This window comes from Taeniopygia guttata, chromosome 22 (genome assembly GCF_048771995.1).
Source record: "Taeniopygia guttata chromosome 22, bTaeGut7.mat, whole genome shotgun sequence".
In the NCBI taxonomy this organism is placed as follows: Eukaryota; Metazoa; Chordata; class Aves; order Passeriformes; family Estrildidae; genus Taeniopygia; species Taeniopygia guttata.
This window is the reverse complement of record NC_133047.1, coordinates 4,458,368-4,486,282: the sequence shown is the minus strand read 5'-3', so window position 1 is coordinate 4,486,282 and position 27,915 is coordinate 4,458,368. Positions and strand designations below refer to the sequence as shown.

The 27,915-nt window shown below is 51.4% G+C and overlaps 2 protein-coding genes across 4 annotated transcripts in view; one reads left to right on the top strand and one right to left on the bottom strand.

Annotated features, from left to right (window-relative positions):
* The window catches only part of LOC101233732 (hexokinase-2), a 28,709-nt gene extending 18,982 nt beyond the window's left edge, over positions 1-9,727 (top strand). For both annotated transcript variants that reach the window (XM_030290093.4, XM_030290094.4), the window contains exons 8-18: positions 163-318; positions 411-644; positions 1,002-1,306; positions 1,801-1,949; positions 2,639-2,758; positions 2,842-2,937; positions 3,899-3,998; positions 4,098-4,281; positions 4,505-4,660; positions 5,087-5,320; positions 6,037-9,727. In XM_030290093.4, the coding sequence (XP_030145953.4) occupies positions 163-318; positions 411-644; positions 1,002-1,306; positions 1,801-1,949; positions 2,639-2,758; positions 2,842-2,937; positions 3,899-3,998; positions 4,098-4,281; positions 4,505-4,660; positions 5,087-5,320; positions 6,037-6,181 (1,879 nt within the window). In that variant the 3' untranslated portion in view covers positions 6,182-9,727. The remainder of the gene's footprint in view (positions 1-162; positions 319-410; positions 645-1,001; positions 1,307-1,800; positions 1,950-2,638; positions 2,759-2,841; positions 2,938-3,898; positions 3,999-4,097; positions 4,282-4,504; positions 4,661-5,086; positions 5,321-6,036) is intronic.
* Positions 9,728-10,307: 580 nt separating this feature from the next.
* Positions 10,308-25,790, bottom strand: GMCL1 (germ cell-less 1, spermatogenesis associated). 2 transcript variants are annotated; one of them, XM_030290107.4, is made up of 14 exons: positions 25,496-25,790; positions 24,605-24,728; positions 22,277-22,373; positions 21,417-21,514; positions 20,860-20,972; positions 20,316-20,381; positions 20,063-20,147; positions 19,795-19,885; positions 19,447-19,587; positions 16,868-16,937; positions 13,663-13,738; positions 12,894-13,039; positions 12,672-12,759; positions 10,308-11,627 (listed from the first exon to the last, which is right to left on the bottom strand). In XM_030290107.4, exons 1-14 carry the CDS (start codon positions 25,666-25,668, stop codon positions 11,499-11,501), a joined length of 1,497 nt encoding a protein of 498 aa, XP_030145967.3. In that variant the 5' UTR covers positions 25,669-25,790; the 3' UTR covers positions 10,308-11,498. The 2 variants fall into 2 exon arrangements, with proteins under 2 accessions (XP_030145967.3, XP_041576567.1); XM_041720633.2 differs by lacking the exon at positions 25,496-25,790 and adding an exon at positions 22,865-23,009.
* Positions 25,791-27,915: the final 2,125 nt, after the last annotated feature.

Genomic DNA, 27,915 nt, shown 5'->3' with positions numbered 1-27,915 from the left:
CACCATCTCCGGAGGGATCTAACAGCGCTGTGGATGTGGCACTTGGGGACCTGGGTCAGCTGTGGCCTTGGCAGAGCTGGGGAATGTCTGGATTGATAACCTTGGAGGGCTCTTCCAGCCCAAACCATTCCCTGGTTCCATCTGACGCCTCCCCACGGGCAGGTTTGAGAAGATGATCAGCGGGATGTACATGGGGGAGCTGGTCAGGCTCATCCTGGTGAAGATGGCCAAGGAAGGGCTGCTCTTTGGGGGAAGGCTGACACCCGATCTGCTCACCACGGGCCACTTCGAGACCAGATTTGTCTCTGCCATCGAGAAGTAAGTGGGATCCGGGGGTTTCCCGGACGGACCGGCACTGAGCCAGCCTGAAAAGCTGCGCTCCCAGGCACCAACCCCTTCTGAACTCGCAGGGAGAAGGAAGGGCTGCAGAAAGCCCACGAGATCCTGAGCAAGCTGGGCCTGGAGCCGTCGCAGGAGGACTGCCTGGCCACGCTGCGCGTCTGCCAGATCGTGTCGACGCGCTCGGCCAGCCTGTGCGGGGCCACGCTGGCCGCCGTGCTGCGCCGCATCAAGGACAACAAGGGCGTGGACAGGCTGCGCTCCACCGTGGGCGTGGACGGCTCCGTGTACAAGAAACACCCGCAGTGAGTGCGGGACAGGGCTGGGGACGGGGACAGGGATGGGGACAGGGATGGGGACAGGGATGGGGAGGCTGGGGACAGGGACAGGGACAGGGACAGGGGGCTGGAGACAGGGGTCTGGGGGTGCTGGGGACAGGGACAGGGGTCTGGGGGTAATGGGGACAGGGGTCTGGGGGTGCTGGGGAAGGGACAGGGGTCTGGGGGTGCTGGAGACAGGGACACAGAGGGATCTGCTGCTGCCACCAGCACGCACAGCTTGGCATAAGAGAAGCGCCTCCAGCTATCCCCTCAGGCCCCTCGTTTGGGTCCCAGGGGGTCCCCAGAAGGTCCCACTCAGGTCCCCTCCCTCCTCCTCCCCAGCTTTGCCCGTCTCCTGCACAAGACGGTGCGGAAGCTGCTGCCGGACTGCGAGATCCGCTTCATCCGCTCGGAGGACGGGAGCGGCAAAGGCGCGGCCATGGTGACGGCCGTGGCCTACAGGCTGGCTGCCCAGCACAAGGCCCGGCAGAAGATCCTGGAGCCCCTCAAGCTGAGCCACGAGCAGCTGCTGGAGGTGAAGGAAAGGATGAGGATAGAGATGGAGAAAGGGCTGGGCAAGGAGACGCATGCGGAGGCGACGGTGAAAATGCTGCCCACCTACGTGTGCTCCACTCCCGACGGAACAGGTGATGTGTCCTGTGCAAGACTCTGTGTGTGAGCCCCTGCATGTCCTGCATCCTTGGGAGTGGCTGGACCTTTGCTGTGGCCGGTTCCTCTCTGTGGTGGGAGTGGCACAAACCTCCAGTTTGGGACTGGGCAGAGCACTGAGCCTCCGGGACGTTCTGCCCCTGACTTAGCACAAAGCCTGGCTCTGCGTGGCCACAGATCCTGCCACAGGATTCTCCACCCTCGGCCTGGGTTGTGCTCCTGGCTCTTCCTGTGCCTTGGGCGAGCGCCTGACCTTGGCTTGAAGCTTGTGCAGGGCCAGGAGCTGGACTTAGGGATCCTTGTGGGTCCCTTCCAACTCATCGTCACCCCGAGTCTGGAGCAAACCTCTCCATCCTCTGTTCCTGCCCATCTCCAACCCTCTCGCTGGAAGAGGGCACATCCACCTCTGCTCTGTGCCACACCCTGGCTGCCCGTGCTGGGATCTCTCCTGAGTTCCTCTCTTGGCTTGCAGAAAAGGGAGATTTCCTGGCCCTGGACCTGGGAGGAACCAACTTCCGCGTGCTGCTGGTGCGCGTCAGGAACGGGATGCGGCGCGGGGTGGAGATGCACAACAAGATCTACTCCATCCCCGTGGAGATCATGCAGGGCACGGGAGAGGAGGTCAGCACGGGCAGGCAGAGAGGGGGAAGGGGCTCTTCCCTGGGGTGGCTGGGGCAGGGCTGACCACGGAGCTGGTTCTGCCTTCCCAGGAGCCCAACCAGGAGTGGGGAGGGCTGGGACTCTCCTGCCCTTAGAGCAGCGAGTTGTGCCCAAGGCTCTGGAGCTGGGGAAGCTGGAGTCTGGTTTTTAGGTTAGAAATGGTGTTATTCCCAGGCATGAGTGAGCCTCCCTGAATCCCACACACTCCACAAGGGCAGATAAGCATCATCCCCGTTTCCCAGATAGGGAAACCACAACACAAGTGGTGAGACACATTTGGAAAGTTTTGCAAAGCACTCCAGGCAGTGCTGGGGGACTGGGAGTATCTGCAGCAGACTGGGCTGGAGGGCTGTGGGGATCCCTTGCAGAGGGACTGGATCCCCGTGTCACCTCCCTGCTGGCTCCCACCCCTCCAGGGACCTGTGAGGTGGAGTTAGTGCAGGGATTTGGCCACGCTGTGGGTGGGGAGGAGGGTGAGCTGAGCATTTTGGGGTTGCTCACCTCCCACAGAGCATCTGAGGCACGTCCCGCTCTGTTCAAAGGCCTGGGAGCGATCTGAACATTCCAGCAGGCCTGGTGGGAGCCCAGCAGTTTGGGCAGGCTGGGCTCTGGCTGGGGTGGCAACTCTTCCCTTTGGCTTTGCTCTGCAGCTCTTTGACCACATCGTCCACTGCATCTCCGACTTCCTGGAGTACATGGGGATGAAGGGAGTGTCGCTCCCGCTGGGATTCACCTTCTCCTTCCCGTGCCAGCAGAACAACCTGGACGAGGTAAGCCCCGGACTCCTGGCAGCTGCCGGGCTGTGCCTCCCACTGCTGTCCAGGGGGACTCACTGGGGCTTTTCCCACAACAGGGAATTCTCCTGAAGTGGACGAAAGGTTTCAAGGCGACGGGCTGCGAGGGAGAGGACGTGGTGGGGCTGCTGAAGGAGGCCATTCACAGGAGAGAGGTGAGCAGGCACAGGGCTGGAGAAGCCAGCGGCTGCTCCCACATCCTGGCTCTCCTCAGCATCATTAATTGGCCTGTAAAGCAAATTACTGGGCTGAGCTCAGCGTAATGAGTGTCGGAATTTTCACAGCCACCCTTACTCATCACTTGAGGTTGGATTTTCAGACCCTGGAGCTATGGGCTGGCTCCTGGCCAGGGCTGGAGCAGACTTGTCTGGCCCTGAGCTCAGGAGACACCGGCTTGTTTCCTCGGCACGGACCACCCCGAGCTCCTGCCCAGGGCTGCTCCTGGCAGGGCTGACCCAGCCTGGAGGGCTCTGAGCTCGGAGCTCTGCCGGCAGCAGCTGGGGTGGGGAAGCCCGTGGGTGCCTGTGGAGGTGGATGGTCATGGAGGAAAGGGAGAACAGTTTTAACCTAAAATAAAAGAGCAAAAGGAGGGAATTTATTCCCAACCTTGCAATATACAGAGTTCTAAAAGTGGCAGTGGATTAGAGGATGAAACTGCCACCTCTCCAACCACACTGGTTAAACCAACAGTCCATCAATTCTTTCCTCCCACAAAGAAGAATGTAAAACAATCATTGTTTACATGAACAGTGTGTGAGAAACTCTAGTAGAAATATGTAAACATCAGACAACATAGAAAACATTTAAAAGAACTTTGAAACTTTAAAAAAAACAGGGTGACAGGTGCCCAGAGAAGCTGTGGCTGTCCCAGGATCCCTGGAAGTGCTGGATGGGACTTGGAGCAGCCTGGGGCAGTGGAAGGTGTCCCTGCCATGGCAGGGGGGAGAATGGGATGGGCTTTGAGGATCTTTCCAACCATTCTGTGATCATTCCATGATTCTGTCACTCTGACTGCCACACTCACCAGACAGCCAGGTCCTTTCCCAGCCGGGGGAGCAGACTTGGCAGGAATTCCAAGCCCTCCAGGAATAACTCCTGCAATCCATCCCTCTGCAGGAATTCGACCTGGACGTGGTGGCAGTGGTCAATGACACAGTTGGCACCATGATGACCTGTGGCTACGAGGATCCCTACTGTGAAGTTGGGCTGATTGTCGGTGAGAAATGAAAGTTCCTCGTGGAGCTCCTGCTCTGTGGTGCCACCCCTGCCCCGGGGAGGCGTCCCAGGGTCCCTCTGACCCCGCTCCTCTCCGCAGGCACGGGCAGCAACGCCTGCTACATGGAGGAGATGAGGAACGTGGAGCTGGTGGAAGGGGACGAGGGCAGGATGTGTGTCAACATGGAGTGGGGCGCCTTCGGGGACAGCGGCTGCCTGGATGACATCCGGACGGAGTTCGACGTGGCGGTGGATGAGCTGTCCCTCAACCCTGGCAAGCAGAGGTGGGTGGTGGCTTTGGGGGCTGGAAGGGACCCCATGGGGCTGAGGGTCGGGAGCAGATCTGCCCCACCAGCCCCTTGGTGGATCCAGCGGAAGATGGGCAGGACACCGACGTGTCCCTCGTCCCCTGCCTGGGTGGACTTGCTGAAGGGATTGTGCTGGAGTCCCCACCCGGCCCAGTGTCCCTTCCTGTCCTGATGTCCGGCCTCGTCCTCTCCTGCCCAGGTACGAGAAGATGATCAGCGGGATGTACCTGGGGGAAATCGTCCGCAACATCCTGATGGACTTCACCAAGAGAGGGCTGCTGTTCCGGGGACGGATCTCGGAGAGGCTGAAGACCAGAGGCATCTTTGAGACCAAGTTCCTGTCCCAGATAGAGAGGTGAGCTCCAAGAGGGAGTGAGCAGTCAGTCAGAGCGCGGCTGGAATCTGGAGGACAGGACGTGCCCTCAGGGCTGGCGGGAGAAGTTCCACGTGCCTGGTCTGGAGCCAGGGTGGTGCCACAGGGATAGATCAGCAGAGCCCTCGTGGTTGCGTGGGGAGACGAGGAGGCTGCCTGGGGCAGCACAGGCGGCTCTTTATCCTCTGCCCTGGGCACGGAGGGGGTGCAGGGGTGTCACACTCTGCTGGCCTTGTCCTGGAATAGCCTCCCTGATGAGGATGTGAGAGCAGGCCACGTCCAGGCCTGAGCGCTGAGGTTAAGGGGCTGTGGGGCCACCCCGGCGGGGCAGGACGTGGGACGTGGGTGGGAAGGGGAGGCCGCGGTGCCGCTGCTCCGTCGCTGACGCCGCCCCGCCGTGTCCCGCAGCGACTGCCTGGCCCTGCTGCAGGTGCGCTCCATCCTGCAGCACCTGGGGCTGGAGTCCACGTGCGACGACAGCATCATCGTGAAGGAGGTGTGCGCGGTGGTGGCGCGGCGCGCGGCCCAGCTCTGCGGCGCCGGCATGGCCGCCGTGGTGGACAAGATCCGCGAGAACCGCGGCCTCGACTTCCTCAAAATCACCGTCGGCGTGGACGGGACGCTCTACAAGCTGCACCCTCAGTGAGTGCCTCTGGCTGTGCTCCGGGGGGCACCTGGGGGCTCGGGGGAAGGTTCAGGGGTAATGGGGGAGGATTGGAGCTGTTTTGGTGGCTCCAGGGCTGCCAGGAGCTCGCTGACCCGAATTTGAGCTGCTCCCATAAGGACAGGGGCTCCTCCAGCCCCACTGGGCCTGACCCAGACATGGTGACCAGGTTCAGCCAGGGCTCCAAGTCATGGCCATGAGGCAGCTCTAACCAGCAGTGAGCCGGGTCATGGAAACCTGCCAACGCCGGAGCCGCCCGGCTGGTGCTGCTGGGCACTGGGGCTCAGACAGGGACTGAGGCTGAGCTTAAACAGGGCTCAGGAGCCCATGGCCAAAGGGAGGCACTGAAAACTCCCCCAAGGTGGGGCTGGTCAGGGCTGTTGAGGCTCATTAGTGGTCCCAGGACTTGGTGGGACTTGAGAAGGGGCTGGGTTTAGTCCTGAGTGAAGGTACAGCACGGTTGTGTTGTAACCATGGGCTTGGGCTGAAGTGGGGAGACTTGGGCTTTCTAAGCTTCATCTGTCCATGCATCCATGCATCCATCCATGCACTAATGCATCCATCATCCCTCCACCCTTCCCCTCGGGCTCTGCGTTGCTTTTCGAGGCTCTGTGCAAGGCGGATTAGGGTTGGGACCGTCACCTTCACCCCGTGGCCGGTTAATTCAGAGCCTCTCCCTCTCCTTGCCCTGCAGCTTCTCCACGGTCCTGCAGGAGACGGTGAAGCAGCTGTCCCCCAAGTGTGAAGTGACCTTCCTGCAGTCAGAGGACGGCAGCGGCAAAGGCGCCGCGCTGATCACGGCCGTGGCCTGCCGCATCCGCGAGGCCGGGCAGCGGTAGAGGGAAGCAGGTTTGCCCAAGAGCTTGGTTTCAGCAGAACGGGACGTTTCCTCACCCAACCCCTCCTCCCTCTGCACACACCCACACACCCCTCCCCTCCAAGCAGACTCGTAGCTTTACTGGTTCTCCGAGGCACCACGGTGGGACTGGAGACGCCGTGGGCTCTGTACCAAGCGTTGTCGTAGGAGTTCCCCCGCATGCCATAAAACCAGCTGTCGAGTAAAGCTCACAGTGTCTTTTGGCTTCTCCCTGCACTCCCAGGTGGAGCTGGAGCTGTCCCACCTCTGTCACACCCCAGCTCTCCTCCCAGCCCCGACCACTGGCCCTCCCCTAGCAGCAGTAGGGATAACACTCGGATAATTCAGACACTGCATTGTCACTTTAACAGTCCCTATTTATGTGTGTCGGAGTCGTAGCTGTCCATGCTGTAGAAGCAAACCTCTAAGACTGGGCTAAAGACCTCCACCAGTCTTTTCCCCTGATCAAGGCTGTATTATTTCCATGAAAGTCATGGTAACTCTTCAAGCACAGGGTGCAGAGTTCCACGGCGTGGCCGCGGCTGTGCGGGGGCACCGTGCACCTCCCTTGGCAGTCCTGGAGAAGCCGCTGGAGCCAGGCTGCAGGGCCCTCAGCCAGCCCGGCAGAGCACGTGCCTGGAGATAACTGGGGACTCGGGGTCTGATCCCGTTTGCTGACCTGCCTGCACCCCGAGTAGCCGTAGGAGCGTGGTGTGCGCAGGGCCGTGTCCCATCCCCGACACCTGCACCCCTCCCCGCTGCATGTGGGGCTCCCCGGCTGAGCCCCAGACCCGCGGCGTGTCTGCCCTTGGCCTGGAGAGGCTGGTTTGCTCTGTCTGTGAAACAGTTCTGCGGCTGCAGCCTTCAGGTGGCATCTGATTTATACACTGTATATTTATGTTTTAAGAGATCTGATGTCTTTTTATGTACATAGTCTCGGGGGGGGGGTTGTATCACCTAGTTTAACGTCACCTTTTCATGTTGTTGAAGAAGAGTACAGAGTAATTATTTTCTTTTTTTTTTTTCCTTCTGTCGTGTAATTTTTTTTTTTTAATTTAAAATTTTCTTGGGGTAGACTGGAGAAAAGAGACCCAAATACCTGAGGACTGTTGTACAGGAGGTTTGGGCATTCTGACTTTATCACCAGGACAAAAGGGAAAGCAGAAAGCCAGGGCGTGCAGGAGCAGCGGGGCCCTGCGGTGCTGCTGTCGGCTTCAGGCTGGGCTTAACCTTGGGAGAGGTTTTATTTTGTCCCCTGCCCTCCCCAGCTGTGCTCTGGAAGGTGACACCCATGGGGGGATGACAGAACCCAGGGCCCTGCAGGTCCCCAGGGACCCCTGTGCCCGCAGCATCACCCAGCCCAATGCAGGGATCCGTTTTTGCCAACAGAAAACTCTGGATGAACTAAAAGCTGCAGGTCTCTGCCTCAGTGGGAGGAGGCAGACAGAGGGTGGGGAGGTTTTCTGTAAATATTTAGCAGAAGTTAATGAAATTTCAGTGATGTACAAAAAAATATAATAACTAATAAGCCCCACAATCAGCCCTTCAGATTGGAGGATAGAGTTGTTGTCTATTTTTATGTATATTTTTATACTGCTTGGGGTAACCTCATTACCAAAAGTCTCTTTTCTGTGTTGGGGGTCAAGTTCAGTAGCACAATTTTAAAGGAAAATTACTCTTTTGGGCATTTTAAATGCTTATTTTTTTATAAGCCTCAAGACAATTATAACTAATAAAACCTGTGTATAGAAATGATGTAAGAAACCAAGTTTAGTGGAAGTTTTAGAAACTGTTAAATAAATCTTTGAAGGATGATACAGAAATCCTGTAATCTGGTACCAAGCAGTTTTGTGTGATTTTTTTCCCTCAGAAAACCAGCATTTTGCCTACTGAAAAATCAAAACAGAAATCTTTTTAGCTGCTGCACTGTGCAGAGTTGCATTAGTGGCTGTTTTTACTCTTAGCCAGCTGTGCCCCGTCTGAAATCCATAGTGTGAAACTTTAAACAACAGCAGTTCTGGGGGCAGAATGGGAAGGATGGGGGTCTGAGCAGCCCTGCTTTAGAGCAGGGAAATGACAGGGTGAGAGGGGAACTGGGAGCTGAGGCACCTGAGCAGGGTCACCACAGCCCCCTCACCTGCCTGGGCTGAGGAAGGACCACCCTTGCCAGGGGTGGTGGTGGATTTTTGCATAGCCCAAGGCTCCCCTAATGCTGGAAAGCTTTTGCTCAGACTGAGAGGCAAGCAGGGTCTGGCATGTGCCCAGTTCCAAGCGTTGCAGGACGCCCGTGGGTGCAGGTGCACCCTGCCAGGGCTGCAGGGGTTTGTGCTCCCCAGGGTCCCCAGCCCTGCAGCTGGGGGATGTCCAGCCCGACCGGGACCTCACCAAAACGTCACCATGGCATGTTCTGTGAATGTGTTTCAAATGAAGAAGGGAAGATTAAATCCTAATTACTGATATGAAGGGAAGAGCAAATGATTATCTGTGGGGACAGACTGCTCAGACTGATTTGCCCAGTCTGTGTCTTCCCTGCAGCAAGAAGTGCTGCTTTGTGGGTTTAGGATGGTTTTGTTTTGCTTGGTTGTTCCCATCTGGATGCATTTTCTTTGCACTCCCGGGGTGCTGGAATGTTCTCTGGCCATGCAGGCAGCAGGGAACAGAGTCTCTGCCCTTCCCTCCCTGGCAAATCTCTCCTCCTTGGTACTTTGGACAGGATTTTATTGGGTTTTAAAAATACATGTAGATCTATATAAACACGACCAGCAAATTAGTGAGACTTGCAAGCAGAATTTGCCTCTTTCCTTCCTGGAGTCCAGGGCCAGGAGGGAGAAGCTCGTGCTCAGTGGCCCGAGGGTATCAGCGGGGCACAGATCGCTGGCCTGGCAGCAGCTCGGGTGCAGTTTGACCCGAGATATCCCGGTGCCTGCTCTCCCTTATCAGGCAATCCAAACCCATCTGGCTGTCAGAGAGATAAGGGGGTGAAAGGTCCAAGTGCACGGGAGAGGAGAAGTGCAATACGGTGGCAAATTGCACCATTTGTGCAGGGGGTGTGAGGTACAGGGTGACAACAACTAAACCTCACCCCACGCCCCTCCAGACAAGGAAAATGCCTGCTTTGGGAGATCAGTCACTTGCTCTGGCACAAAAATGGGCACTGAAGGCAAAAAGAGGCAATTCCTGTGCTCAAGGTAATTTGGAGAGAGGAAAATTCTTTCCCCTGTGACATCCCTGACCAGTCTGAAATGTTTCTGGCCTGAAGCAAAGAAAATGCATCTCGATGTGGGAGTCATAAAGCCAAAGACTGTGTGGCTGCTGGCAGAAACGAGTGCTGTAGATTCACCTGATGTTGTTCTTTGGTGTTTACAATATTTATTTCTAGCGATTGACTGCAATGATATTATATATAGGCTTCCTTATTTTTGTACTTTTCATACCGTTCTCCTGAGTGTGGTGTTGTACTGCTCAGCTCCCCTCGGCCACCACTGCTGCTCCTCGTCAGTGACAATAAAGCAGAGAAAAACAACCACCACCCGTGGCTGGGCTCAGTGTCGTGTGTCTCTGCCCCTCAGCAAGCCCTGAGCAAGGGCACCACCCCAAATCCCTGGTGCTGGCCCCTGGCACTGGCAGTGCCCACAGCCAGGAGGGCACAGGGACACCCAGGGATCAAGGGAAGGGGTTGTAGCCTGGAAAATAAATCCCAAGATGAGTTTCTTGCTCCACATCCCACATCCTGGTGACACTGGGTGGGTCAGGGGGGGACAGGCCCTGGCAGGGGTGAAAGCCCTGCACAGCTCAGACTTTGATGTGCTGCAAGAACCCACCTGGATTTGAGGTACCTGTTCCCTCTGCCATTAACCAGCAGTCCCTGCTGCTTTCCATGGAATCAGTCTTAAGGAGCAGGTACTTCTAATTAAAGGCAAAGTTAAGTATCTAAATACAGTTAATTCTATAAATAAGATTGATGCTGTAGCAGCTAACAGCTGGAAATGCTTCTGCTCTCTGCTGCCAAAGCTGTCACACAACACAAGATCACAGTGAGGTGCTGAATCCACAGGGTGAACCCAAGACAAAAGCTATTCCCAGCAGGAAAGGACACACATGGGCAAATATTCCACTTGAAATCATTTACTGACACATTGCCATGTTTTTCGATCTTGCTCAGCATATTTTTACCCTTGTTATAAAGTACAAACGGGTATTTTTTTCTGACATTAAAAAAATAGGCTAACGAGGCAAAAATTCCCAGTTTGAATCAAAAAATCCTGCTGTAAGAATTCAAAATTGTAAGAGACAAACATAAAACCCAACAAAGACTGAACAGAGTGTACCATGACACGACTCATCCATCAGACCAAGTGGAGAGGAATCTCTTGTTCCCAGCTCTGCCTTTGGATCCTGTGACCTTGCTGAACTGCTGTGAAGTTGGTGTTACACATACAACTCAAAAGGCACTCGAAAGTCACAAGTTCCTGAGCTAACATGGGATGTATTCCCAAGGTAACAGCTAAAACAAGCCACAGAAAATGGTTAAAACCTGGTATTTGGTTTGTGTGAGTAGAGTCAGCACTCAGCCTAACTCAGCTGAGAGCTGCTGCTGACAGGACTCAAGTGATGGTGAGGACATTGGAGTACTTGCTGTACATGGAAAAAATAATGCATTTATGAACATCCTTATTAGTAAATTGACCAGCCAAAAGACAAGAGAATTATTGGCTGCAGTGTTAGAACAAGACCAAGAATGAAATGTGTGTGTGTGAGCTGCAAAAAAGGATTACACCCATCAGGTGGGAAAGGCTGTGCAGTTAAATAACCAAAGCTGAGAGGCCACATTTACAGAGACTATTTGGCCCTAATGGAAAAGGACCAGGAAAAAAAAGCAAAATATGGATCTGGTATTTACAGATCAGTTATTTAAAAACCCAACAAACAAATAATACAACCAAAACCCACACTGACAAAACCCACACAACCTACGATGTGTGCTCAGAGTCCAACAGGTAATTTCCTAAGTTGTGATCCACACAAATTCCCTATTTCCCATTTGGCTCAGTTTTCACCTGGAAAAGCCCAAGTGTAACACTTCTCAAACACAGAATGGCCACTGCCTGATGATGCAGAACAGAAATAAAACTTTAAAAAATTAAAAAGGATGACTGGTTTTGGCCTACCTAACGTCTGGTCTTTTCAGAGCTGCATAGGAGAGCACTAAGGCCGGGGCTGCTGCCACAGTGTAAGGCCTGCCTGTGCCAGCTTTCAGCAGCACCCAGGGTGGAGAGGGTGCCCCAGGCCCCAGGGAGGTCTCAGGCTTCCAGATGATCCAGCTGGGCCTCGCTGTCTGCCCTCTTCTCTGGGGATGTGTACAGGAAGTTGCAGCAGATGTAGAGGGGGAACGTCAGGAGCCTGCTGTCCAAATTCATCACGATCTGCTCCTGGAGCACACACAGGACATTTGTGTGGTGAGGGGGACCAGAAAGCACAACACAACAACGCTCACTCTGCACATCTTAATGGCTACAGACTAAAATCAGAATACAAAAAATACACCAAAGACAGTTTGTCTTCACCTCGAGTTTATAACAGCTACAGATTCTCAGCCTGCCCACCCCAGAGCTCCCAGCCCTCTGCAGCACAGGGAACAAGCCAGAGGAAATGCTGGAGCAAATTTCCCCTCCAACATGCTGGGGAGAAAGGGACATTTCTCAGATTTGGGAGATTTCACCAACCAGGCATTCTGAAACAGAAAGCAAATTTCATTTTGTGTGTAGAAATTTTTTGGTTCCGCTCTAGGAACTGGTTTTGGGGCAGCAAAATTGAAACTTAATCCTTATGAAGATGAGAAACAACTGAGACTTCAAAACTGAAACTTCACCCTCCAGTGAGAATGGCACTGGCAAGGAAAGGTTTTCTGTGTTCTCACCACCTTTCTATCACTGCTGGCTGGGATTTGAGGAGCTTGATCAACAAGTCCCACACTAAATCCTGCAGTCAGCAATGGGTGGAAAAGGGCACTTGCTCTAAGAAACTCCACTCCTTTCTTAAATTCATTTAATAGGGTAATAAATCCAATCCTTAAACAACATGCAGACATTCTTTTAACTCCTCACTTCATGAGAGTCTTAACATTCAGAATTTGCCTCTAAATGAGGAGTGTGATGGCCAGATTATGCAGAGGGTGATGCCAGCAGTGCTGAAGAGCAGCTGAACATGACACTGGCAGCAGACAGCAGCACCACAGGCACTCATTTCACTAATATGGGAACTAATTTCATATTATCAACACTCATGAAACCCACACTACCCTACTCTAGAGCCACTTCACAAATTAGCTTAATTACCCACTACCTTTAACAGGAATGCCTGAGATTCCACATAAGCAAAAACAACAGGAACAGCAACTCCCCTTCAAAAGCACTGGTGACTTCTCAGCATTTTTTTCATGCCTTGAACTCCACCACTCAAGCCCACAGACACACCTGGTCCTTCTCCAGGGTCAGGATCTGGTATCCTGTTGTCCTGCTGCAAATCATCTTCCCGCTGCAGTCGAACGAGGCCAGGCGCAACCTGGGGGCACAACAGCCAAAGCACTTCAGCCTCCCGAATTTCAGCACAAGGAGCTTCCCCCGAGGGGCCAGGGCAGGTTTTTAGCCAAGGCAGTGCCAGCAGGGCTGGCAGCACGGGGGGAGCCCGGGCTGCACCTGAAGGCGATGCTGCGGCGCGGCTGCAGGCTGACGGAGCCGCTGCACGGCTGGTTCAGCGTGTTGCGCTTGAAGATGATGTAGCGGTTGGTGTAGGTCACCAGCAGGTCCAGGCCGAAGTTAAAGCCAGTCCAGCGCCAGCAGTACTGCAGGACAGAGGGGACACGGGCTGAGGATGGGCTGTGACACGCGGCAGGGGTGCCACGCCAGCTCCAGGGCTCATCCTCAGCTGCACTGAGGGGTTCAGGGATCCCTGCCAGCACCAGCACCTGCCTGGGACAGAGAACTCGCTGGGGACAACTGGGCACTGCAGGGGACTGTGAGAGCAGCTGAGTGTCAGCTGCCTCCCAGACAAGCACAGCAGTGGGTATCAAATACTGAGCCCCAGCGGTGCCCAAGGCACTCCTCAGGGTCAACAGCCTTGGGTTATGTGACTTCAATGGGAAAAATTAATGTTCTCTGCTCATTTCACAAGATCTGTTAACAGGGGGCCCTGGCTCTGAATGTTCCACATTTTATCTCGAGAACTTCCTTTTCCAGCAGTGATCTGAGCTCTGTTTGGCTGCCTGGACTAACAGTTTTCCCAGTCTTGCAGCACAAGAGCACAAGGAAACACCAGCTCCTTGCAGAGACACGGCTTCCACCCCTCTGGGGAGAAAAAAATGCTGTCTTCCTCCATGACATCTTTTGGATGCAGTTTGACAGTGAGGACCTAGGTGATTTGGAAATGCCTGACTTGTCTCTGCAGCTTGCCACGTGCCACACTTACATCACCATCCTTGGCCAGTTTGCGACCACACCTCATGCTGTTTCCTTCCAGTTCCTCCTTATTGATCTCCTGAGGCCTGAAAGAAAACCAAACCAGCATCTTTAAGGACACTTTAACAGCTTTGTATGGTACCTTAACATGGGGAAGGTGAATGGACTGGAGTAAACTTGTCTGACCACACAGTTATGGGATATTCTGAGCTGGAAAGGACTCACAACTGACCCTTCTTTGAGCAGGGGCATGACTGGATGATCTCCCAGAGCCTCTTCCATCCCAAACTGTCCCATAAACATCAACCTGTACTACAAAACTGCAGTATAAACCTGGCTGTGACACCTCAGCTAGGCAGGACTTCTACAAAAGAACTTTTCCAGTTAACAAAATAATAGTTGCTGCAATGAAATGCATTCTCCCAGCCTGGTAAAAACCCAAGTGTTTTTTAAACACAGCAGGCTGACTTCTTAGGCACAACCAGAGACAAGTGCTGGGGCACAGCTGCAGGGCTCTGCACAACAGCAGTGCTGTGAAGCAGCAGCCACGAGACACAGAGAGGTTTCTCAAGGGGCTGGTTACACAACTTGGCTAAAAAAAATCACTTCCCCTCAGTGTCCAAGAAATACCAGAGCCTCTCAGCGCTCCTAAGATGGCAGAGCCCTCAGCTGTGTCATCCCACAGCAAGACCAGCTCCTCTCACGCAGCACCTCCCCTGTGTCCAGCACGTAGAACAGCCTTGCAGAGCTAGCACGAGTGACATCAGCCCTGATTTTCCACAAGTGTGTCACTCCTGTGCTTCACACACCACGACAGCAGTAACACAACACCCACTGCCAGACAGCGTCCAAGTTACACCAGTTGAGGGCTGGCAGTGAACTTTACTAATCCCAGTGACATCAATCCCCACAGGTTAAACTGCAAACCCACAAGACTCAGCAGTGCCCTCCAAGCAGAGGAGATGCAGCCTATTGCTGCACTGCTATTGCACAGCCTATTGCTCCTATTGCTCTCACTCCACAGCAACTCACAGCTAAATCTTTTATAAGCTCAGCCCAGGTCTTTTCTCTCGTTTCTGTAAAAGCCAGTCCTGGGAGGTGAAGTGTTCAAGGAACAGGTTATGCATACAAGCTCATCACACTTCAACAAATTCACCCAGGAACTCCCGTGTGCTTTTCCACATCTTCCAGCTGAACTGGTTCTGTGGCTGACCTAAATGCAGTAATGGTGATAAAGGATTTATTTCTGTTTAATTAGTGACAAATTTCACAAACATTAGTCCATAATGCTCAGACTGGCATTAACATTCCCCTCTCCATCCCTGGAGCAGCCTCAGACAATGCAGAACTTCAGCTTGAACCCCTTCCACCAGCTGCCACACAGTGAACAGTGGAGTTATTCTGCTTCCTTCTCACACACTGCCAAAGAGACTGCTAAGAGCAGAAGTGATTCCAGTCCCAGACTTGAAAGATCTGTCTGGCTTCTGCCACAAAACACATGTTTAATTAAAAAAAAATGATCTACTTTAGCACAAGTAAACCTTGAGCAGCTACAGTTCAAAGCCACAAACTCCATTGCTAACACTAAAAAATTCCCCAATTCTGAAGAGTGAATTTAACCCTTTTAAATGCAAATTCAAAGTAGAAGGGAAACACTTTCTTCTGCTCTCTATGAAGTCACCACGACAAGCCACATCACACGTTTCCAAGCAGTGCCATTTCCATGCTGGCAGTGTCAGAAGAAGCAGGTGCAGTTATGCCCTGCACCAGGTGGGATATGGAAATAGAGCCTTACTTCAGCTCAGAGGAGTCAGATTCATGCCTTGCTCTGATTCCTAAGTCTGCCTCCTTGCCCCTGAGGGAAAACATGTGTTTGATACAGACACGGGCAGTAGGTGTGAGAGGAAGAGCAGCAGAACTGGATAAACGATGGGCTTATAAAACCTGAATTCTTTTCCTGCAGCTACATGTTGGTCAAATGGCCAAAACATTTGCACTAACACAAAGGAACAGCTGCATGTGTGCCCTTCTAAGGCTGAGACCTTTGGTTTTCACTGTCTGAAAAGAAATAACCAACCCATACTGCAAAAGAGAAAACTAGACGAGCAAGAAAAATGTGGAAAAATACTCTGGCCATTCCAAGAGCCATTGAAATCCTCAGCTGTAGCTGAATTTTGAAATTGCTCTTTTCCAAGCTGGATGACCCCCACCATCCTCACTGCAGCTCTGTGGGAACTCCCTTTTCCAGGAGCATGTGTATCCAGTGGCTGACAATTCAAATGCACTGAACTACCCAAACACATCAAAATTAGCAAATACAGTGTCTTGTATCAATTCTGATGACTCACTTCCCTATGACCCCTGTTTCCCCATGAGCCAGGTGACCTTGTCTGCTCTCAGACACAGCAGCATTGCAAAAGCCTTCCCAAGAGAGCTGCATCAGAAACAGGCCACAGCCACCCAAAATTCATCTGCAGGAACCGAATGTGAGTCACGGTTCTGCACCTCACCTCCACCACTTCCTAAAGGACTGCTGCCTAAGAGAACAACTTTCTAAAGTTCTTGGCTATTCTTCAGACCAGAGTCTGGGGCTTTTCTGAAGCTCCTGTTACAAGCCAACACGTCCCTGTCCACACAGGACAAAGGAGCAAGTCAGCCTGCTGGGTTTGGGGAGGTAACAGGCATTCTGCAGCTGCCTCACGAGGCATTTTTTCTCCTCAAAGCACTCTAGGAGCCAGCAGAGAAGACAAAGGCAGGATCAACTCCCCCAGGTACATTTTGCTATAGTTTTGGTGTTAAATCCAGGTCCTGGCTCACTGCAGCACAGCCAAGAGCGAGCAGAAGAAGAGAAACAGTTTGATGGCCAAAGCATCCTTGAAATGGAAGGCTCAGCAATCACCCTTTCACAGCCTCAGCACAGATTTTCAGTGTTTCAGTGCTAGTGAGAAGCATTAACCCACATGAAGGAAAACACAGAACTTGTGTCCCCCACCCAGCATTTCCCTCTGGTCCCATCAGACCAGTTTTCCAGAGTTCTGCTGGTTGAGGGATGGGAGACCAGCCAGCCATGGGGAACTGAGAGCTCCACAGTTCAAAAGCACTGAAGTATGCTTCTCCCCTCCTTTTAATGTAAACTCCAAAATAATTCATGTCAGAATTTCTGTGACAGGAAGGTTTCTCATTTAAGAAAGAAGTAAAGCCTGTAATATACCTACCCAATATCATTGTCTTGTTCTGCTCTGAGCATGGCAAACCACTGCTGTTTGTAAACAGAGGACAGCCATTCTAAAATTAAAAAAAAATAAATCAGCTTGGTGTTGTCTTTGGAGCTGGGAATGGGGATGGTCATATACATTCAAAATAGAGAAATAAAAAGACATAGAAATAATAAAGTTACACTTATGAACTGGACAAGTGTATGCAGCTCACCCCCTGTAACTCCCTGTGCTCTCCAGCTCCCAGCCCCAAGCACAGGGGAAGGGATAAACATCCACAGGTAACAGGCAGTCACTCCAGACTACATTCATCTCCTCAAACACCCACTGCTGCCACAAGTGATGCAACTCCACACGTTTTCTCAGCACACAAACCTCTGCTCAGCCAAGGAGATTGTTAACAAGCTCCTGGGAGAAGGTGCTGTTTTCTGAATCCCCAGGGGAATTCTACCCAAGTTAAAGAAGAAAACACAATCAAGGGATAAAAGAAAACAGCGACTTAACACAAACATGGTAAAACAAACGGAAGTTGTAGCCTGCTAAGAATAAACATAAATCATGTCCTCCTTGGAGAACACACAAAGATTTTATTGGCTGTGTTAATTTAATGTTGCAAGCAAGAGATGAAACAGAACAAAACTCAGTAGTTTGTCAGGCAGTTACACAAAAGGGATCGCAAAAGCATGGGGTGTAAGAAGTTCTTAGTCAAGATAACAAATGGGGCAAGGGGGCAAGGTCAGAAATGAGAACCCCCTCTGGGAAATGGGCTGGGTGAGATTACAGGGAGAGCCAACGTGACCAGAAACAATCCAGGAAGCTGGTGAATGTGACAGAAGGGAGGAGAGGCCAGACCATGGATGGAAAACTTAAAACCAGCCTTTGTCCCACTGACTCTACAGTGAAAGTACAGACTGTGATAGCAGCAAACCAGGCATCAACCAAAGTACAACAGAAAATAAAAAATGAATTAAGGAAACCTACATAGGCAAGGAACACAGAATGGATGTGCTAGAGAGAAGGAAAAAAGCGTCAGGAGGGAGCATCTTCGCATGTATCTATTTCCTACCTCACATTTCAGCTGCAGTTCATCTGCTGATTTATGAAGAAGGAAACCACAGCTGAGGAAATGTTCACAAGCCACCAAGTAAAACAGAACAACAAACACTGTGCTCACACAGACACATTATGTATTCCTGTCTCCTGCACCTTTTGTGAACTCCTAACACAGAATTTCAGTTCTCCCCTCCAGGACCTACACACACAGAGTATAAAAAATAAATAAACAATCACAGTACTACTTTCAACTACTCAGTGTGATTTGCTTCTCTACCTCCTTGAGAACAATTTCATCTGGAATAATCTTCCAGCAGAAACACAAACCACGCAGCCACGGCCCTGTCTGCAGCCTCTCAGGCACAAAGCATCCCCTCAAACACTGCATGCTGGCAGCCTGTTCCAAAGTGCAGCCCAGGATTTATCTCAACCTCTTGTACATGAAGAGCCAAAGTTCTGATCTAACACAGCTCGTGGCTGCACCTGGCATGAACAGATTGCAGGGGGAGGCAAGTACCAAACTCTGAGAGCCCTTCCCAGCACGCAGATCCTCCTGCATGCAGCACGTGCCCCGTGTCCCTGTCACCAGAGTGCCCTGTGTCCCCTCTCCCTGTCACCACAGTGCCACCCAGCCAGCACAGTGCTCATCGTGGCTCAGGGACACCAGTGAGCTGTGCACAAGTTCCACACTCTTTTTCAATGAGCACAAGGAAATCAGCCTCAAATCAGCCAGCTTATCTGGGCCCCTGGACCACTCAAACATCGATAAAGGAATATGTATGTATTGTAGAGCATTTTGACAACCTGACTGATGAGCAGAATGCTCATCACATGGTGATGACACCTACATGGGTGCCTTTGCAGACTTCTATGCCTGTAATTTTCATACTCAAGCTTCTGCTGAATCTTCAACCACAAACCAGATGCTGGAGATAAACATGTGAGCAGCAAGACAAGCAAACAAAACACACTGAGACCTTCCCAATTACTCACAGGCAGGACAGGCTGGGGAAGGCACACAGAACATGGTCAGTCGAGAAGAACCACGGTGTGATTTGGGCTGGGAAAGTCCCCGAAGGTCATTGAGTCCAACAGCTCCGCCAGCACTGCCAAGGCCACCGCTAACCCATGTCCCCAAGTGCCACATCCACAGAGCTGCTAAGTCCCCCCACAGATGGGGACTCCACCCCTGCCCTGGGTAGCTGTGCCAGAGCTTTCCATGACAATGAATTTTCCCAAGACCCAACCTGAACCTCCCCTGAGACCATTTCTTTTTGTCCCTGTTTCCTGGAGCACAGCCCAACCTCCCTGGCTGGCCCATTCTGTCAGGAGCTGCAGAGAGCGAGGAGGTTCCCCCTGAGCCTCCTTTTCTGTTGCTCCCTCAGCTGGTCCTCATCAGACTCATGGCCTTTCCCAGCCCTGTCCCTCCTGGGAGATGCCCAGCCCCTCTGGTCTCTCCTGGGGTGCAGAAGCTGAAGGCAGGAAGGGAGGCGAGCCTCAGCTGTGCCCAGCACTGCCTGACTCACCTGAGGGCAGCAGGGCGTCCCTCTCCACGATCCTGGCTGAGGCCAGGTCACTGATGATGTACTGCAGCCTCAGGTGTGCGAACACGGGCACGAACGCGCTCCCCTGCGCCGACTCCAGGAAGGCAACGCCGCCCCCGAACTCTGCAACACAGCACCCACCTCGTGCTTTGCTCCCCAAAGCTTCCCCAGACCCTGACTGCACTGCAGTTTTTACTTATTGCTTAGAGAAAGTTATTGTGGGCGTTTAATGGCTTTTATCTTATTATGGTTATTGAATGGCTTTTGCCATTAAAATGAAGAAATTGTTCGTGTTCAGACCCCACACCAAGGCTGGCCAGCTCTTCCTACCTCTCCTGCGCTCAGCAAACCAGGCGTCAGCTTCAGTCAAGACCTGCTTGAAAGACCCATTCCAAGAAGGCACGAGCTGGAGGAACATCCACTGGGCAACACAAACAAATTCCAGTGAGTCAGTTGAAGTTTCAAGTAAGAAATCTGCATGTTAATTAATAAGAGACATTTCCACAGTGCACTAATTTCTATGAAAGTCCTGCTACTCCATTAAATACTTCCAGTCAACCCCACAAAGGTTCCACTGCACTGAGCCCCAGGCAAGTACCTTTTTGAGAGCAGTGTACACATCCATCTCCACCTGCAGCACAAACAGGTTGGAGGAGCTGACCAGCTGCTTCATGAGGTTTATGCTGGGAAAAAAATCAATTGTAACAGGTCAGTGAGACAGAAAAGAGAAAAAGAAGAAGGGGAGGTAGGGAACAAGCAAGTAGCAATAGCCCAGAACATGATCTGCAGAGGGCTCCAGTCTTGGGCAGGGACTGTCCTTCATCCCTGCAAGGGATGTGCAGCCCCAGTACCTGAGTTCCTTGAAGAGTCCAACACTCTGGTGAGTCATCAGATTGTTCAAGAGCCACTCAAGGCACCTGCATGGAAAGCAAGGAATTAGGACTTCTGCTTGTTTCTCCTCTGTGTCAACATTCCTGCAACAGCTGCTCCCTCAGGAAATTTGCACACTAAGCTGGGTGGGATTCTGGATCTGCTGGAGGGCAGAAGGGTTCTGCAGAGGGATCTGGACAGACTCAATCAATTCAGATTAGCTGCCTGATTTTTTTTTTCCCTGTTTGGGTGGTCAGGCACTGGAATAGATGGGCCAGGAATGTGGTGGAATCACCAGCCCTGGAGGTGTGAATCTGGCTCTGGATTATGTGGTTTAGTGGTTTCAGTGGTAGTGGTGGTGGATGGTTGGACTGGTTGGTCTTACAGGTCTCTTCCAACCTCGATGTTCTAAGATTCTATTCTAAAAAATATTAAAACAATTAGCCTGGTCATTATGTAAGTACTGTGTGTAAATTCCCTGTTAATTGGCAATGTCCAAAAGAGCTTGGAGACAGTAATTCTTACTTTTTCTTCACAGAGTCCAGCCCATACGTCCCCGCAGAATTGTAATAACCACACACAGTTTGGGCAGTGATGGTTTCCTTCATCGTTTCACCACATTGCTGGATTAAGCCATCCTGCAGGGAGGAAAAAGCACACAAACATTCTGAGTGTTCACTTCCCAACAGGAAACGTCAGACACTGTGCTGTCACACAGATTTTCATGCCTGAGCCATCCCCAAAGTCCCACAGGTTGCAGTGACTGCTGCTACTCTGTTCAAACCATTTAAACCATCATTCCTCAGACATGTTCCTTAAGAATATTTCCCGTGAAGGAAAAGGGTACTGAATGCCTTCAGGGTAGAGCAAGCGAGCTCCAAATCCTATTTAATCTACTTTTAGATATCGCTCACAAATCACTTAATCTTAGTCACAGCATTTTTCAATAGACCCACTGCTTTGTGTTTGGCTTTTCCCCCGTTTGCCTGAGAAGCCGAAAAGGCCACGTGGGCGAGGATAACCCGAAGGAAGTGCCGCGTTTCCCGCAGGTACAGCTGGAAGCAGCAGCGTTTCTGACTCACCAGCTGCAGCATGCAGGCTGCTGCCAGCAGGGCCACCACGCGGCTGGGGTTGATCAGCACATCGTCTCTGTAGAGCGAGCCAAAAGCCACCTGCAGGGCTGCAGAGAGAAAGCAGTCAGAGAGAGACACTGTACTGGGGGTACTGGGGGGTCCTGAAACACAACCAGAAACTGCACTGAGCTCGGGGTATTGTAAAATGCAAGCAAACCCAGTGGGAAGAAATGATGATGTCCAACTCCAGCTCAGAAGGCTGAATGATTTCTTTAGTATAACTGTGTTATAATACATTAATATACTATTTAAAGGAAGATACTAAAACTACATACCTACTTTTCTAACTACCAAATCTAACTCACTCACAACTCCTGACCCTCTGAGAGCCCAGCCCCAGGCGGGTTGGATTGGCCATCAGGCTCAAACAATCCTCACCAGAATCCAACCAAGCAATCACCCCAGGTAAACAATTCTCCAAACACATTCCACATGGGAAAAACAAGGAGCAGAAATAGAAATTGTTTTCTCTTTCTCTCTGTGAAAAATCCTGAGAGAAAGAGAAATGTGCTTACCACATAGGGCACTGAGGAGCCCTTAAACACAACCAAACCCCCCCACTGCAAACCTCCTCTGTGGTCTCAGTGCTGGCTCCTCATCTAGAGCAACTCACCAGACTGAAAACACAACATGGGACAGTAACCACTCCATTACTGAGCTCCCATGATTTAAACAAACTCTTCAGCACCCCTGAGAGCTGAAAAACTGCACAAAGAGAGGCTGAACCTCATGAGCCTTCTGTGAACATCACCAGGTTTAATTTAATCTCTCCCTTCAGGGTTCTGTTAAAATAAAAGGCTCCCACTTACCTTCTACATCAATATTTTGGTCAGGAATCTCCAGCTCTATGACATTCATGCTGGATTCTTTCCAAGAGCCACTGAACATACTGGAAAAGTAGCCTGACTGTATGAAGGAAGAGAAAAAAAGAACTCAACTAAAGAAATTTCATCCCACTTAAAACTGGCAAAAGCAGCACATGGAACCAAACACGGTTAATATTTACCTTTATGCAGAACAAAATATATTAAGGGAACTTTCACAAGCTAAAACATTCTGACAGACTCGAGGGGCTGACTGTAGCTGCTGTTTCTGACACTCAAAATGCCTACAGGAAAGTTGGGGCTACATGTGTGTAACCAGAATAAGGAAATAGTTTGAAAAGGCCAGAGAGGCTACACAAGCTCTTTACCCACAAACCACATCACCAGTGGGGACACAATTAGTCCAAGAACTAAGTCCTTAAGGTTACTGGCAAACAACAAATCCTGCAGGCATTAGGGAATGCCAGTTAGGGTGAAAAAAAAAAAAAAGGCATGCAAGACATACAAATTACTGTACAAGGCTGTAGCCTCATACCAAGGACACAGACACACACACCATTTACAGCAATATACCTTTTATTATTAAGTGAAAAGCACATAAAACTAGAATTTGAGGTTTCCATCCAAAGGAAGGGAAAGATAATGCTCTACTAGGGTTCCTGATTTTCCTTCCCAGCAGCAGATGTGCCCATTATGAGATGCTATCAATGAAGTTTACCTGAGAGATCAAAAAAATAAAGTCTATTTGTACAGCACTGCATTCCCTGACCTCTTCCCTCAGCATTTCAGCTCAGGGCAGCAAACAACACAAAACCCAGTTTTGATTTCAATTTGATCAGGTCAGTATTTCTGTACCCTCAGCACATCCCTAACTCTGCAACACACGTGTTCATATGTTCCTGGACCTCACTCATCTTTGTCCTCCTCAGCTTTGCCACAGACATCAACTCCGAATTCCATGAGGATTTATCACTTTTGTAACAGCATCATGAGAAAGAAATGCCCCGTTTCTCAGAGCTGCTGTGACCAGGCAGAGTCTGGTCACAGTCTGACTGTCCTTCATGGAGCTTTGAGGCAGTGCCTGGAGAGAGCAGGGGAGCAAAACAGCCAGGCTGTGTCTGCTCCTGTCACACACCCCACGGCCCCTCAGTGTCACTGCTCCTGCTCTGCCTCACACAAAGGACTCTCCTGCCTTCCGTTTATTCTTGTTAAAAGGTTCTCACACTCCAAAAAGATAAGGATTTTCCTACAAGAAAGCAATGGAACACTTCCCTTGCTGAGACCATGAAAAGTACCTCCTGAAGCTGCTCTGAAATTCGGGCACTGGCACAGCAACAGCCACAAAAAATCCAGAACTGGCTCCTCCTGTCACTTGTTGCACCAGAGAAACTGCAGCCACGTGTGCAGCACCTGCCAGTGCCACCGTGTCACAGCCCTGCTCTGGCTCCCGCTGCAGCTGACACACAGGTGCCCTCCTGTCCAGGTACAGCACCTGAGGCTTCACACCAACCCTGCCCAGGCCAGAACCCCTGAAAGACACGGGCACAAGTGAATTTGGTGTTTCAGGGCACAGCCACGGCTCCTCCCTGCTTCTGCACGGCACAGACAGCGAAGCCACCAGCACCTCTGCGCTCCCACAACACAGACACAAAGGACTCCACCTCCACACAAGCCCAACAGAAAATGTTTGTGGAAACAGCATCATTTCCTGACCATGCACTAGGGTTTGTTCCTTTTCAGAGCTCCTGGGAAAGCATTCCTCCTGCAGCAGCAGGGAAGCTGCAAGGAATCCTTTTGTGAAGGCTGGTAACAATCACCCAACACCTGCAGAGACCCAGCAGCAGCAATTTCAATGCAGGTCCCTGCACATAAGTCCAGGGGACAGTAAAACTGAGCTGGGGCTCCACAAATCCCTTCTGGAAGTGTGTCCTTTACCCTGCAAGAACACTCACATCACAGGAGTCTCTCAGCCACTTGTCCAGCAAACAAGAAGATGTTCTCAGCACATCAAAGACAACTGTCAGGACTATTTTCACAGAGGATGCACCAAGATTAAGAATAAAATAAATTTAACAAAATAATTAATCAGTAAGAGAGAGAAGCAAAGAAATTTTTTCAAACATGAAGCTACAGCACTGCTTCCCAACAGGAACTCCTGTTGCTAACTGTGAACATCTACAAAAAGAGGTAAAGTCCTAAATATGAAGTGGAAAAAAAAAAAAAAACGATCTCCAGCAGTCACACTTCAGAGTTCTCAGACATCCTTTTATTAAGAACACAGTTCCTACTGGGAGTTAGAAAGGAGCCACTTACCTGACACAAATAAATCTTGTGCAAGTTCCACTCCTCTCCTAGAGCACAAATTTTGATATCACTGTTCTCTCCATTCAGAAACAATGTCTGATAAATATATTTCGACGTGCTTTTCAATTTTTTCCTAGTAAAAACAAAACAACAGACCACAAACAGTGAGATGCACTCTTTGAGACCCTCCCGTTACAGTGGCAACAGTCGGTCTCAAGCGCTCGGGGGGTTCGTCCTGCCCAGCCTGGCCCGGCCGCCGTGCCCCTCGTGCCGGCACCGCTTCCCCGTGCCCGCCGGGGCCTTTCCAGAGCGGCCCAGAGCCACCCACGGCCCGGGGAGCCCCATGAGGCCTCGGCCCGACATTTCTGCCCTGCGGCTCCCTCTCCTTCCTGCACGACGGGCTCGGAGGGGAGGCCGGGCCGGGCCTCGGGGTGTCCCCTTGGAGCTGTGCCCCAGGCGGCCCTGCATCCCCAGAGCCCGGCCCTGCATCCCCCCAGCCCGGCCCTGCATCCCCCCAGCCCGGCCCTGCGTCCCCCCGGAGCCCGGCCCTGCATCCCCCCGGCCGGGCCCTGCATCCCCCGGCCCGGCCCTGCATCCCCCCGGCCGGGCCCTGCATCCCCAGAGCCCGGCCCTGCATCCCCCCGGCCGGGCCCTGCATCCCCCCGGAGCCCGGCCCTGCATCTCCCCAGAGCCCGGCCCTGCATCCCCCCGGAGCCCGGCCCTGCATCCCCAGACCTCGGCCCTGCATCCCCAGAGCCCGGCCCTGCATCCCCCCGGAACCGGGCCCTGCATCCCCCCGGCCGGGCCCTGCATCCCCCCGGAGCCCGGCCCTGCATTCCCCCAGAGCTTGGCCCTGCATCCCCCCGGCCCTGCATCCCCCCCAGCTCCCGCCCCTCACACCTGCGGCCCCGGAGCTGCAGCAGCCGCTCCTCCCGCTCGGCCTCGCCGTCGCTGTCGCTGTCGCCGGTTCCCTCGGCCCCGCCGCGCTTCCTCTTGCCGCCCCTGCCCGCGGCCGCCTCTCCCCGCGGCAGCCCGGCCTTCCGCCGCAGCACGCGGCTGCCCAGCGAGCCCATGGCCGCTCCCGCGCCTCATGGGGCCGCGCCGGGGCCGGAGCGGGGCCGGAGCGGGGCCGGAGCGGCGGCGGCGCCTCAGCCCCGGCCGGAGCGGCCGCGGCCCCGCAGCTCCGCGGGCCCCGCGCCTGCGCGGCCGGGCCCGGTGACGCGGCGGCGCTTCTCCTGCGCCCACCCCGGCTTACATTGAATTCTGCCTTGCTTTTCTTAATCGTAATTTTCGTAATCATAACCTATCTATATCATCTATATCTATATCTATATCTATATCTATATCTATATCTATATCTATATCTATATCTATATCTATATATGTATATATGTGTATATATATATACACACATACACATACACACACATACATATATATGTATATATGTATACATATCCTATCTGTATATACATATATGTATCATATATATACATATATATGTATATATATAATAACCTATATATATGTACACACACATATATATAGGTTATTATATATATACATAACCTATATATATGTGTGTATATATAGACACACACATATAGAAAAAATATATTTAAGAAATATTAAATATATTAAGAAATCTATATCTGTATTTCTTACATATATAATATATATTTCTATATTATATATATAAATATATATTTATTCTATATAATGTTTATATATTATATATAATATTTTTATTTAAGAATAAAGCACTATATATGTGTACATATATATTTAAGAATATATATACTTATTTAAGAATAAAGCACTATATATGTGTATATGTATATATATATTTCTAGTGCTTTATTCTTAAATTACTCTCAGCCAGTATTTAGCAAAGTTCCAATAAGCTGCTTTTGTAGAAATTCAGCTTGGGAAAATGACTGAAAATTACTGAAACTTACTGAAACATAACCAAACTCTGATGTAGTTCAATGAAAAAAGCCTGGGAGAGAAATGTATTGTCGAGGTTGGACATCTGGACCGAAGAATGTATGGACGACAAGGACATTTTCCAGAAACCAGAGGACAAAGAAGGGACAAAGACTGAGTTTATACGTTGGAAGGTCCTTAGCGGGGAACAGGACACTAAGAAGACTAAAAACATGGATGAATTAGCAGAAGGAGCAGTGCTGCAGCCGCTCCCCATCCATGCGGAGCACAGCTCCGGACAGAACAAGCTCTTCCCCTGTCCCCTCCCAGAACACACCATCGCGACGGGAAGTACAGAAACAAATCCTTTATTCATTTTTCAACACTCTGAAACCCAACCTGACCCAAGGCACTGACAGCCACCCCCAGCCAGCACCTCTGCAGCTGCTGTGCTGTGCATGTCCCCTCAGAAGAACTGGATAAAGCTCTGCCTCCTCTGCGGCAAAAGTCAGGAATGTGTCTCCAGTGGCAGCCCAGAGAACGAGAAAGAAAATTATTTTATTGGAGGCCACAGAGGCATCTCCTATTCCAGCCAGCAGCAGCCTGTTTTAGAGGAAAGTGAGTGATGGAATTGGGGCGTAGCCACTCAGCGTTGGGAGTTTTGACAATGCAGCCTCAGACTGATGCTTCAGAACAGGATTATTCAGCAGCGGTAAAAAATAAAGTGCTAAGCCAAAGCAGAGTTCCATTTTTGCAGTGCAAACAGTGAACAGGCAGGTGTGTAGGGTCTGGGGGAGAAGTCTCTGCCAGAGGCTGATGGGGACATCCACGTGAGGCCAGGCACAGACACTGGTCCCTTACTGGGACTGCCCAGCTGTCAGTCAGTGTGGGGAGATGTGGGCAGGTGTCCCAGGCAGGTCTGGGGAATCACCTCCGGGACGTTTGGGAACATGTCCCAGGAAAATCTGGGGAGCTGCCCCAGCACCAGGCTGGTGAGCTGGGGTTTTGGGGACAGGTCATTCCTTAAAAGGCACCATTCCAATGACATCACTATATCCAGAGCAGGGTTTATACTACAACCCTAATTATTTACATTCCCATGATCCAACAGACAGACCAAAAACACAGGTCTGCTCTAAGCAGGGCAGAAAAAGGTTTTGCTCATGTCACCAGTGACAACCCCCCCACTTACAGACCTACAGGCAACATATACACACAGCAAAGCCAGGCTGTTAATGCTCCACACTAACAGAGGCAAGATAATATGTAAACGTGCTTGCATTTTAGATATCTGGTTTCTTTGTGTTTTAATTTTACTGAAAAACTGAGGCAAACCCCTGTTCTGCAGTCTCCATGTACCAATGAGGTTGGCTTTTCCCTGTGCAGACTCACAC

What these genes read in the sequence shown, in the direction of transcription:
- GMCL1 (XM_030290107.4), bottom strand. Translation starts at nt 25,668, where the DNA reads ATGGGCTCGCTGGGCAGCCGCGTGCTGCGGCGGAAGGCCGGGCTGCCG. An exon ending in GAACAAGACAATGATATTGG is followed by an intron (nt 13,739 to 16,867) that starts GTAGGTATATTA and finishes GTTTTCTTTCAG; the next exon opens with GCCTCAGGAGATCAATAAGG. An exon ending in AACTGGCCAAGGATGGTGAT is followed by an intron (nt 13,040 to 13,662) that starts GTAAGTGTGGCA and finishes TCTGTCCTGCAG; the next exon opens with TACTGCTGGCGCTGGACTGG.